This window comes from Seriola dumerili, unplaced genomic scaffold, assembly GCF_002260705.1.
Source record: "Seriola dumerili isolate Sdu_G_001 unplaced genomic scaffold, Sdu_1.0 BDQW01000319.1, whole genome shotgun sequence".
Lineage (NCBI taxonomy): Eukaryota > Metazoa > Chordata > Actinopteri > Carangiformes > Carangidae > Seriola > Seriola dumerili.
In genome coordinates this window covers 2,990,432-3,008,756 of record NW_019174574.1, presented here as the reverse complement: position 1 = coordinate 3,008,756, position 18,325 = coordinate 2,990,432, and the positions used below count along the sequence as shown (strand labels likewise).

Here is an 18,325-nt window from a genome sequence, read left to right as displayed (position 1 = left end):
AATCTGCAGAATCAAACTCGAACACCCATATGACTTTAGAGCACAGAGAAATACTTTATAACTGCACGTTGAAGCCTTTTCATGTTAAACCTCACTGAAAGAGAGAGTTCAACAGCTCCGTGTAAATCTGCAGGATCCTTTGACCCCTCGGGTGACTCTTTGACCCCGGCACTTAAGCCAAAAGGAGTAAAACTTTAACAACAACAGGACCGGGTCCAGGAGCACGACCAGATGCCACAACAAAGGCGTGTGAGGTTTTATTTCACCTCCTTAAGCCTCTTAGTCCCTGTAAGTCTGCCTGCTTGCCCGCCTGCCTGCCCGCCTGCAGCCGCCCTGCAGGGCTGCCGTTGGCTCTAGTCACACCGTGATGAGTTAATCCCTCAGTGGAACTGCTTCGCTCGTCTTTGGCTTGCTCAGGTTTGTCATCCTGCCAGCCGCCCACACGAGCAGACAGAAGAACCACAGAAAACTTGGAAGGCATGGAGGACCTTCTGTTACCGAGCGGCGAGGAGGAGGCGCGCTCCGAGCACAGTTCCTATGACCCGGGAAACGAAGGGAGGACGATGGGGGACCGACTCAAGTCCTTCCTCCAGGTCACGGTGAAGGGGGATCTGAGCAGGAACGTGAGGGATTTCTGTAAGAGGAACGCGCTGCTGACGCTGTCGGTTATCGCCGTGCTGACCGGCTGCACGCTGGGCTTCATGCTGAGGGGAACCCAGCTCTCCACACAGGTACTATTCACATGGCGGGTTTACCCACCTCAGGCCAGGATTCACCTGCAGAGAACTTCAAAATCCCCATTTACCAAATTTAAAATTTCCCAGATAAGCCTAATACCTTCCCATCAAACATCCGTGCCGATAATTCTCTTTAAATTACCTGTCAAGACTCAACCTACTATAATAGACATTTCAGCAGTTTTTACTTTCCTTCAAACTTCCTGTTTCTTTCTGTTAAATTTCCAATTAAGATTTAGGATTCAAGATTTCTTAATCTTTCCTTAAAATTTCACATTAAGAACGACTCATAAAATATTAGCTCCCATATGGATACTTACTATACTATACATTTTCTGGTGATACTTTTCTATAAATTTCCCATTGGTACTTTCCTTTGACTGTTTCCCATTGATACTTTCCTTTAAACTTAGGTTTCTAATTTCCAGTTCCCTGACCAGTTAACAGTTACTGCTGGAATTTACTGTTTGCCAAACCCCCTATGTCAAAGGGCATAGTAACTGAGCACAGTTTCCAACAGCAAGAGCTAGCATAGCTAGTTAGCATATCATTAGTTAACTATGTCTGTTGGGCTTTGGGTTAAAAAAAAAAGAAAACACTCTTCACGACTAGCATGTCCACTGTATAGTAGCTGTATAGTCTGGATGCTGTCAGAGTGGCTAATGTTTGCAGCTTTTGGGGTAGTTTACACTCCAGCAGTTACGGTAGCTAAACCCGTACTGTTTTAGAATACAAACAAGTAAGTTAAGTAATTAAACCTTAATTAAATTGATATTAAAATAAAATAACAGTCTGATCTTAAATATGTCCTTATTGTAATAATAACACAAGGTCTAAATACTGCACTACAAAAGTATGGCTTTTTGCTGAGAGCTGTTAGCTTTAGCCTCAGTCTGTTAGCACATAGCTCATAAAGCCTTCAAAGGCACAGGTCAGACTATTTTACGAGATTCTAGTGTTTTCAACCAATTCATCCAGCTAGCATTAGCTTAATTAACTAGCTAATATGGCAGCAACAGTTAGTCATTTTGGGAAAATGGACGATTGTTGGCCAGAGGTGAGAGGCTGTTTTTGTCTGCCCGTTGTTTAACAAGTTATTTTAAGTCTGACAGTGAATTTACCCCTTTTATCACTGTTAACGTTAATGAGTGAAGAGCAACAATAGCTAACTGGGGCAAATATCAATAATCAATAGAATGTAATTTTTTTTTTGTCAGTTGCACTTAAAATTAAAGTTATTTTTTCCTTATCAACATAGGAGCTACTGACCCATTCATTCTGAGCAGTACATGCTGTTCCTGTAAAAAAACAGTGTCAGGGAGCATTAACAAGCACAGAGAGACTGCAGCCAGTCCAAATCCACAGTCATTAATCCCTCCATTCAATAAGTGGCAATCAGCCACCTTGTCGGTTACTTCCTCTCAGTGAGGGATGAGTTTGAGGAGCTACAACTGAATTAAATGATTAAAACAGGACAGATACAGATGCCAGATAAAGACGCCAAGGTAGTGTACACTGTAGTTTTTTCAGGCAGTTTGCAGCTTTTTGGGACCTAAAACCTGATTCCATTATTTTTGATCTCAGAATATTTAAATTCAAATAAGTGAACAAAAATTAAATAAAAAATCAATATTTCAAACAGGAATTTTATCCCAAGCAGTGTGGCGATAGCTTTAACTCAACTTTAGACCTACAGTACATTTTGGGAAATAAATTACAGAAAATAGTTGAGGAGCTAATTGAATTAGCACTTAAACAATCACTTCATTGGCATTTAGTAAACAATCACTTTACAGGTAAAAACATTATGAATAATAGAAGAATTTAAAAAATTTAAAAACGATTTTATATAATAATAATGATGATAATGATATAATAATAATAATAATAATATAATAATAATATAAACTTTATTTGTATAGCACCTTTCATACAAGAAATGTAGCACAAAGTGCTTTACAACAAAGAAATTACACCAAGTGCTTTACATGAAGAGACAAAATGAACCATGAATCATTAAAATAAGTTTTAAAAAACTGCTATAACAAGCTTTTATTAGGCAATATCTTTTTTTCTATTTTCAAAACCAAAGAAAATAATTAGAAGAATCAATAGAATAGAACATAGAACAATTAATCAGTAAAAAAAATAATCTAGTGAGTTTCAACCCTGCAAATAAAAAGCATTATTAAGACTTACTGTATATTTTACATGAAAGCAAATTCCCAATTGATTATGTTTTTTAAATTAACATAAGGAAGAAACGTTTGAACTGCTTAATATCCAGTATCAACATATTTCATTGTTTTCATACAAAATGAAATGACTGAATGAAATGACTGAATGAAATGATGAATCAATCAATGGTTAAACTCAGCAGGTTAATCAATAATAAAAATAGTTATTAGTTGCACTAACAAAGAAAAAAAATGAGCTACAGCACTGAATAAAAACAAGAGCTAAGAGTTAAATTAAAGTTAAAGTCAATTTATTGCATTAGATCAATTTAAATCTTAACTTTGATGACCATGATCTTCATCAGACTGGGTAAAAAATTCTCAGAACTTCCTAATCTTATTCACACTAAAGCCTTTTAAATGAATGATATATAATATACTGAGCATTTGGACTTTTAGTTAAAAATAGTGCTGTTTCTCTGTAAACTGTCTTTCCAGGAAGAATTGATCCGTCTCAGGAAGACGCAGCTGAATATAGAGTGGACAGAAACATGGAGGTCACAGAGAAAACACTTGATCTGGTTTCACATGTGGACTTTGTCTTTCAGATTCACAGGATCTGTCTGGTGTTAAAAGGTAGTTTCCCAGGTTCAGGTATAAGCAGGTTGCAGACGTGTCACGTGCTCAGCTCTGAGTGAGGGAGGAAGAATAAATAAGCAACAGTGAGGAGGGTTATTTAGCTTCCTTTATATTTATCTTTTATTTTAACTCAGATTTAACTAAATTATCTCGTTGTATTTTGTACATTTATATTTTATATATTCTATTGCTTATTTTTCTGCATGTTTGCACATTTGTAAGTTAATCTTAAAAAACAGATGTGTCAGGGGGAAAACATCAGTGATGACCACACTTGAAGGGTAAGGCAAGTTTGTTTATATAGCATGTAGCATATAGCACATAGCCTAGCTATATAGCTATATAAAGCACCATTCAGACACAAGGCAATCCAAAGTGCTTTACAGAGGCATGGAAATGCATAAAAATAGAACATTAAGATGACATTAAAATGGCATTTAAAAACAATAAAAACTAATTTGAATAAATAAAAGTAAAAATATCAGTTTCACAAAGTCACAAAATCAAGAGACTCAGGAGGACTGTAGTGATAAAATACATTAAAAACAAGCAAATGCACAAGATTAAGAAAATGAAGCTGTGTAAATGGATTTATTTTGGTCTCTTGGGGGCAGATTAACAAGATAAAAACATATTGATGACAATTGTTACAGAAGTGCATTTTATTTGAGAAAGTAGAAAGAAAAACATTTTGGAGACTTAATCTCGTACTTATGACTTGTCATAATGATGAGATCTGGACCTCGTAATCAAAAGATTAAGATGGTTATCAAGCATCACATTTGATAAGACATATGTCCCATGGTACTGTCTGATTTAATTGTCTATCCTATATAATAAAAATCCATGTAAATATCAATATAATTAAGTTTATTTTCAACAAAGCATCATGTTATTTTGAGATCTTTTATTGTAATTATGAGTTAAAGACTCTGTAATTCCCTGTGGGTTTCACAATTAGTTTTGATTCATTATTCATATAACATGGATTGATAACTGCAGCTTTAAATGCCTGGACATAAATAGACTAGAGTTCCTTCAGGGTTTGAGGTTGATATCAGGGACCCAGACAGACTTTGGTCTTGACATACACGTGTCTCTGTGGAGCTGCTCATGGCTCCTTCATAACAAACCCGACTAACAGCAGCAACGCATAACTTCAGTTCCTCCTCAAGTTGAAGTTGGATCCTATAGATGTTATTCATTTTTCCCCTCAGGTTGGTCTGTTTCTGTCTCTAAATACTACAGTACCCATGAGCCTCAGCGGCTGTTACAGTAGACAAACCACAGCAGCTGATCTATCAGTTCAACCTCCAGCTTCACCATAGTAGCAGAATCTGAGGGACCACAGTGATGGAGGCATCATACTGAAGGATGAACTGTAGCTCCCAGCTGCTGCTGATGATGATGATGATGATGATGATGATGATGATGATGATGATGATGATGATGATGATTGATGTGAACATTCACATGAAAACATTTCTCTCATTTCTCACCACAGGCCAAGATCTACTTCTCTTTTCCAGGAGAGCTGCTGATGAGGATGTTGAAGATGCTCATTCTCCCTCTCATCACGTCCAGGTAGGTCCATGTCCATGGTGGGATTAACTCCCACTAGTGTTTGACAGTTTCAGTATTTCCTCCGACACCCAGAAAAACAACCAGCAGACTGTTGGTCAAACATACGTGTTCTACACTGAACAATCAAGTGATTACTGAAGAAAGTAACTGTCAGATGTCAGATTAATGATAAAAATAAATATCTCATACGACTTTGTATATTATTAAACCAAATAGATCAAACACAACTTTAAAACAAAACAGAATAATATGAACTAAATATGTGATAAACTGAATAAACTAAAACAGGGGTCAGGGTTGATATTCTGCTTTAGTGAAGTTAACTGAGGTGGAGTAAACCTGGGACTGTTATTTCTCACAGTCTGATCAGCCTCAGATCCCTTTTGATGCAGCAGATAACTGCAATAATCATTCAGATGTGAATACAAGCACCAGAATTAGTGTGTTTATATGTTTATGTTTTTCATTTGAAAATTCCGTCAGCCACTTGAAATGTCAAGGTGGCTGCCATTTTTTGGCTTTGGAAACACATATTTTACCACAGAATTTCACCTACAGATTTCAATGAATTTGTAATGTAATCCTGTGTTTTAGACTGTGACTATGTCAAATTTACAACTCCTACATTTCCTCAGAGCTAACCCTAACCCCAAAATTTCTAATTTCTAACATATGATGTGAAAAATTCTGCATAACTCACAGTGTATCTGAAAACCATTTATTATGAATGATGAACCAAAAGTTCTGTAAGTTTACTTGTCTTACATTAGCTCACTAGGCTTTATTACAGTGTACAAAATTTTGCCTTCTACATTTTGTTTAAATGATTGATTTGACACCTGGATTATTCATATGAGAAAATAGTGGATGAACTAAAAACAACATTTCCTTACTAGAAATGGCGGCCATCTTGAATTTTCGAGTGGCTAACGTGTTTTATCTAAAGAGTAACACCCAAGAAGGATTTGTGTCCACATTTGAAAGATTTCCCTGAAATATGCAGTTATCTGCTCAGCTATTTCTAAATGCAAACATGAACGTTTTTCTTTCTTCTTTTTTTTCTAAACTGGGCTACTCCCCTCCAACATTTGGGATTTTTTTTTCTTTATTGATAAGGACAGTTTGGGACCTGTGAGGCCTGATAGTAAATTCTTCCAAAAGAGGTTTTCTGGATTTATAATTTCAATAGTTTAAGAAAGAGGTTAAAATTACTATTTCAGTATGAGAGTTTTTAGATTTTTTAGTTCTTTTGTTTTGTAGTTTTTGCGCTGCTTGTGACTGTGTTTACAGGTGTTTTCTTATTTGGTGACAAAGATTCAGCCTTATTGTAGAGTACAGTATATATACACTCAGTGGTCAGTTTATTAGGAGCCCCAGCTAAAACTAAGTCAGTCTAATACAGTAGTCCGGTAATAAACCCTCCCGAAGGTTGTAATGTTCAGTTTGCGTTTCACAGACATGTTGATTCAGTTGTGTGCTCATTTTACTGCAGTTTGTGGTGCTGCTGAACTGTACTGCGTAAGATGAACAGGTGTTTCTATTTCACCCCTTTTATATCAGTGAAGGGTAGGCTAAATAACAGAAACAGCAATACAGATCAACAGCATCACAGACTACATCCTGCAAAATGATGACAGCCTACACATGAATTATCACTTCTTTAACACACAAACTGAACATTATAATACGGAAGCTCTGAGAGGCCAGGGAGAAAAAGAAGTTAATCAAAATTAATTTTCAAAGTCTGATCTGAAGTATTTTCTCTCCTGTGTTTATGACTTGAAAATAGCTGTAAAGGTTCTAAGTTACTTTTTTAACAGGTGAAAAAAAATTGTTGTTATAATACTCTTTTCAGTCACAAGAGGCTGACATGCACCACTGAAGTGATTTTAAATTTAATTTCCCCATGTATTCTAAACACGAGGTACATATTATGTGTTAGCAAGTTATGCATGTCTTTCTATTGAACGATATGTTTCTTGCTGGCTTGCGGGCTAATGTCTAGCGTCAGTATAGCTAATGCCAACAGCAGGTTAGCGCAGATCAAAATACACTTGTAGTCAAAGTTTCTATGTAGAAAGACAGAGAAGCAGTGGTTTTACTCATTCTGTAAAACACCCTGATGAAAATACTTTGTTAAATGAAAAGCCTCTTAAAGACTTTTAAAGAAACAACCACATACTACTTATTGTTTTCACAGTGTGATTGCATCTTGTTTGATTTCCTGACAGCAGGACATCCGTTCTGATGTGGTCACTTGATCTCCTGTTGACTCCCCCTCTTTCCTGTGTGCAGTTTAATGTCGGGTCTGTCGTCGATGGAGTCGAAGGCGTGCTGTCGCATGGGGGTGCTCACCGTCACCTACTACCTCTGGACCACCTTCATTGCCGTGGTGGTCGGTATCGTGCTCGTCATCATCATCAAACCTGGCGTGGGGACGGACATGGAGAGTAACCGGCTGGGAGGGGGGCCCGTCATGACCTCGGCCGACGCCCTGCTCGACCTTATCAGGTGAGACAGGAAGTGGATGTGTAGAATGTGTAGAGGTGAAGAAAGGTCAGACCTGGGATTTTCTGGTTTCTGGTCTGATGGTCTGTGTCAGTGCATCAGGTGCATGGTCTGACCCTGCAGGTGGTTGCTGTTGCAGTTTCATTTCTAGGAGACATGGTTGCAGCAGATGTGTAGTTATCAAAAAACTTAATTGTCCTGACCCTTTGTCATTGCTCATATTAGCTGTGTCCCAATCCAGAGGCCACATCCTTCAGAGGACTACAAAGGTGTGGCTTTTTGTAGCCGTCATAGACCACGAAGGCTGAACTGAAATGAGAGTAGGGCCTATAAAGGATTTTCACTCGCGTCCCCAGCTTTTTCCGCCCCTACTGGTTGTTAAAATGCGCTGCTCCTATCGCCTAGCAACCATCATAACTTTTTTTTACAAAAACTTGATGCTGGCATGTTACGTTAGCATGCTGCGCCTCCTCCTAAAGAAAAAGACGACTTTGGTAAGATTCCTCTCATGAAATAATGAAGTAAAATTGCATTAAGTCAGGAGCTGTGTCTCAATTCAGAAGGTGCGGCCCTTCATAGACTGCAAAGGCCAAACTGCCTGAGGCAATCTGGTCTACGGAGGATTTTTGCTGTATGTCACAAGCTATTCCCGCCCTTACTGATGCATCATAAAGCACTACTCCAGCTTCCTAGCAACACTGACAACATGTAACTTTTTTATCACAAAAACTTGAGGTTTTAAGGCCCTTGGTTTTAACAGTTGTACCGTTAGATGTTGAACAGAGCTGAAACCCAATACTGACATTTAACAGTGTAATCCTCAGGCTCTCTGTAGGTGTTGTTTGCTGCCATATTATTTTCATTAGCAGCATGCAATGAATCTTGGGATATGTTGGGCCACAAAGGATCCACGTGTTGGAGCTTCGTTGTCCAGAAAAAGAAGGACGCATTTAAAGGAGCCTTCGAAACGGTACAGTCTAGTCGCACCGCTGTGACGCAATCAGTCTTCAAATTTACCTTGACTTTGACTGTCAAAAAAAAACTGACTGCTTCCTGCTACAGTAAACTGAATATCTTTGGGTTTTGGACTCTTCATTGAACAAAGACATTTGAATCTGTCACATTGACAATTTTCTCTGTTTCTTGACATATCATAAACAGGTAATGAAAATATTCTTATCCTCCAGGGTTTGACTGTCTGACAGTTGACTGAACATCACTGAGCTCAACAAAACATAGAAAACAAACCGACACTCACAAATCAATCCAATTACAGACGGAGCTGATCAGTGTATTTTTAGTAATCCTGCAGGGATAAGTGACAGATTAACAGAGTCAGCGGCGGTGGGCTGTAATGATCTCTGCTGCGGCACGTTGGCAGGCTGCGCCCTCGTGCCTCGTCCGAAAAACACGCCCACAACTGAAGGTCTCACGAGCAGGTCGACGCATCATCATCTTGTTGACTTTTGACCTCTGCCTCAAGTCAGCTGATCTGGACTGTTTCCCTCCTCATTCTGCTGTGTTTATCCTGCTGTTGTCCAGTGTCACCTTTCCTCTCTTAACATATTTAGATTAGAATAGAAAAAGGGAAATTTTCCTTCCACCTGTCACCAGATGCTGCTCATGGGGGAATGTAATCGGTAATAATGGGGACTTCAAGCAGTGATAGTTGAAGGGACGGCTGCGGTGTGACGTGATGATGTAGATTCTATCTTGACACTTCCCACTGTTTCAGCCCAACCGTCTACTACAGCTGAGCGCAAATGATACAGGGACAATAAGGGGGTCAACTTTTTCTCTAGGGCAAAAGTGAACCCAGTACAGTGTAGGTTTTTCAATGAAGTGTTACAGTCCTTACAGTATCTTACTTGTGTAACTAAAACTGTCTGAGTAGAAAGTACAATGATTCCCTCTGAAATGTCAGAGTAGAAAAATAAAATAGTATAAAATGGAAATGTCAAGTTAAGTACAAGTACCTCACAATTGTACTTAAGTACAGTACTTAATATTGTTCAGTGACCCAACAGGTAAAACTCCTGAATTCTTGAGTGAGAACAAAGAGTAAACTATAACTTCAGGCTAAAGTCAGACACTAGCTAACATTAGCATTCATTCGTAGATACTTGACACAGTGTAATTCAATCACTCTGAAGGTAAAAAGTAAAGCTAGATAGTTAGCCACTGCTACTTACATTCGCTTACAGTGTCTAAACTTCCTCTATACACAGGAGCAGAGACTTGAGGACGGAGCCACTGATATTCCAAGTCTTAATGTGGGGGGTTAGACTCCCCAATCCCCCCTGTAGAACCCTGTACTACAGGATAACGACTGGTTTGCCGTAGTAGACAATTGGACTGCAACGTTAGGAAATGTTAAGATGGCATCTAGGACAACACGTTACACCATAGCCATCTCTTCAACCTTAAATTCCTTAATAATCCTTGTCTCTATCACGTCTTTTCCTCTACTGAAGTTAGCATACTAACTAGCTAGCCCCGGCTCGTCTCATCACTTTCCAAAAGTGAATCACTGTAGCGTCCAGTCTACCCTTTCAACGTAGCTGCTCAGAGGATGTATTATAACCTCCTGTCTTGTAAACACAATGATGGCTGAAGCTCTTGTCAAGTCACAATCACCACCACCTACTCCTGGCAAGAAACCACGTTCAGCAGCAGAGAAAACCTACACATAGCCATTTACCATGTTAGTAATAGCATCATAAACACATTTGATTATAAGACACTCATAAGCAACTATAAGATATTTATAAGAATTTATAAAGGCTTTATTACCATTAACTGACTCTTCATTTGATGGCTCTGCTTCTAACTGGTCAACCTTTTCTTGAAGCAGTTCTTTAGTCTGAATTACAGCTGATCTTGTTTGTGTTGACTATCTGTGCATTCGTATTCTTCAGTAAATAAAATCCTTGATGCTTTTTCCCCAACAGAAACATGGTTCCCTCTAATCTGATCGAGGCCACGTTTCAGCAGGTAGGAGAATAGCTGAGACACACTCAGACCAAACACTTTATCCTTTCTTCCCCTAAGAAATCCAACTTTTTTTCCTCAGTACAAAACAGATCTGATTCCCATCCTCAAAGTCCCGACCAAAACCATCCAGCCCAACTTTGTCTATGTCGTCCCCGATGAGAGTGACCCTAAAGGTCGGACGGTGTACCTGGAGCTGACGCCAGCACCGGAGGTCCTGTATAAGACAAGTCCCGGAAGCAGCCAGCAGATGAATGTCCTCGGCATCGTCATCTTCTCTGCAACCATGGGTGAGCAGGACAGTTCAGTACATCAGTGGTTGACACAGAAAACTCCTTTATCAGGTTCTGATGTTTACAGGATGTCACTCATGTCTAAGAAAAGAAGATGAAATGATCTATCCAAGATGTCTTTTTTTTTTAAATATCTCTAGATAAATGTCAGAGTTTGAAGTTTTTGAAGCTCAGTTTATTGGACTTCTGCACAGGCTAAATTTCTGGGTTATTCTACACACTGCACCATTCTGGTTTTTGTTGACATATATCAGACATTTAAAGGATAACAACACCATCATTTATTTTTTTAATCAACAATCTCCAACAATGGATTTAATCCGAGTCAAACCTCAGCTCTAAGCCAAACTGTTTCATTGGTTAACATGTTCCCATGTTGTGATGTTGAAAAGTGCACAGTCACATGACCAAACTCGGGTCATTGCTCTGCTGCTGTGATAGGCTTAGAGGAGTTATCAGCACTTGTGTTTAAAGTAGTGAAGGCTCCTCTCGCCCAATGCAGCTGTTAATACAGGAGATCATTGATCTTGTTTGTTCTTGACTCGGAAACAGTGGTTTGACAAAACAATCTTAACTCAAGATCCACTTACCAGCTTTGTCATGACTTTCTAACTGCATCTTAAAGTTTTCCTCAGTTTGTGGTGTTTGTTCAGTTTATGTTCAGGTTCAGGTTTTTAATCTCATCAAGACAAGAATTAGAATTTTAAAGCTCCATATTTTCCTCTTCTTCTGTGTTTTATTTCAAGTGTTGATCCATAAGAAGATATATTTGAGGTTTTAAGAACCAAAAACCATCTCAGTGTAGTTTTACATCTCCTCTCTCAGGCTTCTCTCTGTAGCTCTATAACAACAGGTTGGTGAGCCAATCAGAAGAGAGGAGGCTCTGAGCCTCTTTTCTTATTGGCTGTTTTCTGAGTGATCCAATAAGAATATAACAGATTTCAGGTAAACACTCAGAGAAACCAAATCCTGCAAGGTTGGATGGTGGGTCCAGGTGGGTGGGGTTTGGGTCGTGGCTGAGACCGATGTTCCAGAAGTCCTGATGGCTGGTTTTAAGGCTCAGTTTCTGAATACAGGCTGTGTGCATTTCTCTGTGGACTGAGGCTTTGATACTTTCACAGTATAAATATAGAACCTAGACCTGATCTATAATCAAACTACACATGGACATCTGCCTTTAGACTGTATGGACTTTTAAGGAAATACTTCTTAAAACTTCATATTTAAAGTAGCTGCTCTACGTTTCATGTTCACCTTGTACTATGTTCAGCAGGTGTTTATATGAACATTTGATCTCATCTGGGTTTGAAGTAGAGATATATGATTTGGGTTCTATCAGATGTAGTCATGTTGCCTTGTAGCTGCTGCCATGTGCAATGCAGCTGGTTATGACTGACTGGACCGGGAGTAAATCAGTTTTGGTAACCCTCACTGATTATTACTAAACCTTTAGGGTTCTCAGTCTGAGTCTGTTCTCAAGTCTGAACTGACATGTATGGGACTAAACATTTTACACCTAAATTTAATGTGTAAATTTCCATCAGTAATGCTGTAATCTTATTCAGTGTGTCGTCATCAAAACTCTGATATTCTTTGTTCCTGCAGTGTGATCTCCACAGATGATCAGTGTGAATATAAACTGTCGCTGCAGGTCTGTTGCTGGGCAGGATGGGAGAACGAGGAGCTCCGCTGGTCAACGTCTGTCAGTGTATCAACGAGTGTGTCATGAAGATCATCAATGCTGCTGTTTGGTGAGCAGAGTCACGTCTTCCTCACCACCCTGCTGCTTTTTAAAGCCAGTACCTTAATGAGTATTTGATTAATAAGTGAAGAAGCTGTATTCCTGTCAGCCTCACTGTATTATAAACACACTAACCCTGAAAATTAAATTCATGTTCATTGACAGAAAATGCTCTAAAATAAATACAGCAAGCAAAGACTAGTACAGTTTGGGCTCTAAAGATTATTGTTGCCTGAGGAACCGTGTCATCTGCTTTTTCTTAGAATAATGAAATTTCACATTTACACACTTGAATGATGCAGAGAAGGGTGAGTAGTGTCTGTCAGGCTGCGTGTAGGCCTGACACTCTGAAGGTATAGGGAAGACTTTAAATGTTTCTCTGGAGTTGGCAGCTGGACACTCAGAGGACACTGACTTCACTACCAACCAACCCCCCCCCCCAGTGGAAACGACGCCCTCGAACGTGATGGACTGTGACGCCGTTCAGACTCTCACTGCTGAGTGATCCTTCTCTGTCACACTGGAGGATTTTATGGATTTGACCTGATGACCTGTCAGATGGTCATGTGGTGAAAACGTGCCGGTGGTGACATCACTGTGTCCTCCTGCTGTAGGACTCCTCCTCCTGCAGCTTCAGCACCTGAGCAGATTAAAAACAGCAACAGAGGCTCAATGACCTGAAGCTGCTGCTTAGCGCTGTGTTACACCTGTGCAACATCTGTGTAACATCTGTGTTACAGTGACAGTGACAGTCAGAGGAGCCATAGTTTTCAGGTCGTCCATCCATCCGTCTCATTCTCATGAACATTATATCTCAGTAAGGCCTTAAAGGAATTTCTTCAAATTTGGCACAAACATTCACTTGGACTCAAGGACGAACTGATTAGATTTTGGTGGTCAAAGGTCAAACGTCAAGGTCACTGTGACCTCACAAAACATGGGTTTTGGCCATAACTCACCAATTCATCCACTAATTATGACACAATTTATCTCATCTGTCAATCTGGATAAAATATGAAAAGTGATAACATTTCATATTCCATAGATCAAAAAATTTTGAGATCACATCCCTGCTCTCCGGAGGATGAACCCTTAAGATTTGAATGACTCCATGACCTTGTCCTCTGTCCTCTCAGGTACTTTCCTTTCGGGATCATCTTCCTCGTGGCAGGGAAGATCCTGGACATGCAGGACCCGAGCACGTTGGGGAAGAAGCTGGGCTGGTACGGCATCACCGTCCTCGCTGGCCTCTTCGTCCATGGGCTCATCCTCCTCCCTCTCTTCTACTTCCTCCTCACCAAGAAAAACCCCTTCACATACATCCGTGGGCTGCTGCAGGCCATGGTGATCGCCCTTGCCACCTCCTCCAGGTCAGAGTACAGGACATTCCTGCTTTAACCTGCTGGTCTGCAGATGTGTTCAGGTTTTCATTTGAATGTTGTTTGTCCACAGCTCTGCCACGCTGCCCATCACCATGAAGTGTTTGTTGGAGAACTGTCACGTCGACCGACAGATTGCTCGCTTTGTCCTTCCTGTGGGAGCCACCATCAACATGGACGGCACGGCGCTGTATGAGGCTGTGGCTGCAATCTTTATCGCTCAGGTTAATGACTATGAGCTGGACTTCGGTCAACTGGTCACCATCAGGTAAGCCAACATCGACACGCTCCAGCTGTCTCTAAGACATTTCAGGAGATCATGAAGGGCAAGAAGAACAGGAACAGTGTCTCTCTCAATGATGAACTGTAGGATAGGTATTAACAAAATATCTTCCTTTCCTTTTTTCATGATTTTCTCAAATGGAAAGAAACTTGTCTAAATGGTAATGTTCTGTTTGTCCTGATGAAGAGTTTCATCTATATGCAGATGATACAGTGATTTATGCACATGATTGTACCAAACCACAAGCTGCTTCCTAACTTAAATTTCAACATATTCTTCTTCTCTGGATCAATTTTAGACCTTGTCTATAAAATCATATCTGTAGCCTTACATTATAAGCCGGGGTCAAAGTTCAGAAAGCAGACCATTAGCTCCAGCTAGAATACCACTTTAACCAGTGAACAAACAGGAACAAAGCCTGAGTGAATTAATCTGAATCTGAATAAACTCGTATCTTCGTCTGCAGTATCACAGCTACAGCTGCCAGCATCGGTGCAGCAGGGATTCCCCAGGCCGGCTTGGTTACCATGGTGATTGTGCTGACATCTGTGGGGTTACCGCCAGATGACATCACACTCATTGTGGCCATCGATTGGATCCTGTAAGTAACACCACTCATTATGAATAAACAACCCCTCTCAGAGTGTTATAATATCATGTTTATAAAACACATCAAGTTAGGGTGAAAGATATTGTCCAGACTTGTTGTGGTCTCACGGTGTCTCCATGTCCCTTCTGTCTCTGCAGAGACCGATTTCGGACCATGATCAATGTCCTTGGTGACGCCCTGGCGGCAGGAATCATCGCTCACCTCTGTCGGAAAGATTTCCCTCTCAGCGGATCAGGAAAGGTAACACCTGAAACAACACTTAAATTCACACGTTCATCTAACTGTCCTGTCAAGACAGAGTTTACAGGAGTAAGACCACAACAAAGATTTAAGTCAAAATTATTTGACTTACTGTGTCAATTTTTTTTGACTTACTAAGTCAAGAGTTTGACTTATCCTATATACCATCTTTGGCTTAATTTTATATAAAAAGCCAAATTTAATCAAGATTTTAACTTACTTTTAATTCACTGTGCCACAGTTTTTTTTCTTTTACTCTCACAAAACAAATTTTTGACTTACTGTGTAGTAACTGAAACGTGGTTTTATTTACATTGTTGGCATTGAAAACAGTTTTATCTCATAATTTTGACACAAAAAGTCAATTTTGTCACTTACTACCTTGTACTTTTGACTTAACGTCTCATTTTGACTTTAGTATTATGTTTGTCATCTAACTTTCATCTGGTTCTCTAGCGGAAAATGGCTTACTTACAGGAAAGTTACCTACAATTATATGAATATATAAACTAAAAAAAGGAGACATTTTTTTATTTTCTTTCCTGTTTTGAATAAAAATTCTCTATACTATATACTGAACTTCTGAGTGGAAACATGAACTTTCCTTTACAGCTGCTCCTTCATTCATTCATTCATTCATTCATTCATTCATTCATTCATTCATTCATTCATTCATTCATTCATTCATGCCTGTTGAGTTGCAGTAGATGAGATTACAGCAGTTTGCTCAGATTGGACCAACAACCTCAACAGATTAGATGTGACTGTAAGGTTCAATCCTATTGACTCTGTGTCTGGCCCTGCTCACTCTGCAGCTCTCTTTAGTCTCTGTTGCCAGGCAGAGGACTCAGGTAATAACCAACCGAGAATTTTTTTTCTAGTGTATTGATTACATCACTTGTTACATTCATGCTGGACATATTACTGGAATTTTTGAGAACCTTGTTGGTCAGTCAACATCACTAGAACCATGAGAAAAGTATTTAATATGAGTTAATTGTGTTAGTGTGAAGAAATGATGTTGCTGCAGCAGCAGAACGTGACATTCAGCAAGATCCCTGTCAGGATCCTGCAGTAATAATGACTCTGTGTCTGCAGTGATCTGATTGGTCAGTAGACGGGCTTTTGACAGGTTTTTTTTATGTATCTGTTTAGGTATTCTTGTGAACCCACAGATGTCTACAGCCTGGCTTGAACTCTTTTTTTTTTATCATTCTGGTCTTACTGCTGAAGTTTGAGGATCACTATAGTTATTAGAGTTTATCCTGAGGGGACCATGAATGTCTGAACCACATTTCATCACAATCTGTCCAATAACTGTTGAGATATTTTACTCAAAAACTGTTTGTGAATCTCATGGTGGCACTAGATGAAAAGTCAGAGGATCACCAAAGTCAGTGAGATTCTTCCTCTGGGGACAATGAGTATCTGTCATCACAATCACCAAAGTGGTGGACCAGCTGACTGACAGACTGACATTGGCATCCCTACAGTCAAAATGATAGCGTGGCTAATAATATGTTGATTTTCCCCCTTGTGTAGAAATGTGCAAGAACTATAGGAGAACAACACGAACCATGCTGCTGTGGGACGCTAACTAATGTGTTTGAATGTATTTCCCTCCAGCCTGTACCGTCCTACGGCACACAGACTCCTCATGGTCACAATAACTCCCACAGCGTCGACGTGCAGATGACGGAGATCCACACACACAAAGATTGCATGTTCGAGGCAATGGGCGACTCAGTGGGTGAGAGACACGCACACACTGTCTACTACAACATTTGTCAGGTCTGAAGGGACCGGACGGAGAAGTTCGCCTCAAAACATCGCCAAGTCCGGAAGAGTCCAGTCAGATCTCACTGTGTCACCTGAACAATGACATGAAGAAGAGTCTCTGTGGTAACGAGCAGGAATCTTCAGGTGACAGGAGCTGTTGTTTATTTGGCCAAAAGAGGATCAGATTTTCATGTGGGACTTAGTTCTCCCGCTCACTGATGACAGAGAGCATAAGGGGTCAAAGGGCACGAGGACCATGACACCACTTTAATTTAAACTCGCCATCAATGTTAACTTGTGAGCCAATCTCAATTAAAGAAGGGAGATGTTGGAAATCTGGCAGCGTCTCCGGTTGCCGTAGAAGAACAGGATGAACACAAGCCTGATCTGCACCAGAGGATTATGGGTACACGACACCCTCCTGGGAGCACCTACCGGTTCATCGTCTTGTCTGACAGCGCCACCTAGAAGATCTGCAGAGGGAGGGACACAAACTACAGCATCTAAGTTTTTAGTGGCTGATTTTTTATTATCAGCTTGAAACGTCACAGTTTGTGATGCACAGGTTTGTCCGGTTAAAATAGAACCTTTTATGATGACCCTGATAGCTGCACATATCATGGTCATCATGGCAGTTATTAGGGCTGGGTATCAAACTTAAACTTTTATTTTATATTTCTCAAAGTAAGGCATCATAAAATGTGCTGGTTTAGAAAGTGATAGCACTAGAAATGATCTCAGCACCTGCAGCTAACATTTTGAAGTGATACCCGGCCCTAGCAGTGGCCTGTACATTTGTACCAAGACTAAATCCTGGTCCTGATGCAGTTTTCATTGGATCAGTACCTGCAGAATTAAACAGCTTTTTATCTGCTCATCGACTGCACTCCGAACAAATCTACCTTCATGTTTGGATAGATTAGACAGTTTAATAAACCACACTGGATCACACTGGATGGATTTTAAGATATCTGATAGTACACATAAATGGACTGGACTTTGGATCCAAACCATGTGGATTCTGAAAACCGTCACCTCGTGTTTTTGTAGGATTTACTAAAGGGACAAATTTCTTCTTCCTGCTGCTGTTAGTTCTGAGCCACATCTCTGTGGTGTTACCACAGCAACACAGCTTTGACTGAGCTGTGAATCTGATTGGCCGGTGCTCACTGCTTCAGACTGACTCAAGGGTTAAAGGGTAATCTGTCCAATCCGACATCTGAATGAATCAAGTGCTCTTCATCTCGTAGACTCACTTTTCTTCTTCTTCTTCCTCTTCCTCTTCTCTTTCTTCTTCTTCTTCTTCTTTTTCTTCTTCTTCTTCTTCTTCTTCTTCTTCTTCTTCTTCTTCTTCTTCCTGTTTG

The 18,325-nt window shown here is 40.0% G+C and overlaps 1 protein-coding gene across 1 annotated transcript; it reads left to right on the top strand.

Moving 5' to 3' along the window:
• The first annotated feature begins 479 nt into the window (after positions 1-479).
• On the top strand, positions 480-16,979 carry LOC111231813 (excitatory amino acid transporter 5-like). The gene is made up of 11 exons (XM_022759050.1): positions 480-731; positions 5,058-5,137; positions 7,433-7,648; positions 10,597-10,639; positions 10,719-10,926; positions 12,581-12,680; positions 13,807-14,040; positions 14,123-14,317; positions 14,799-14,933; positions 15,080-15,182; positions 16,809-16,979. The coding sequence occupies exons 1-11, from the start codon at positions 480-482 to the stop codon at positions 16,977-16,979; spliced, it is 1,737 nt and encodes a 578-aa protein (XP_022614771.1).
• The last annotated feature ends 1,346 nt before the right edge of the window (positions 16,980-18,325 follow it).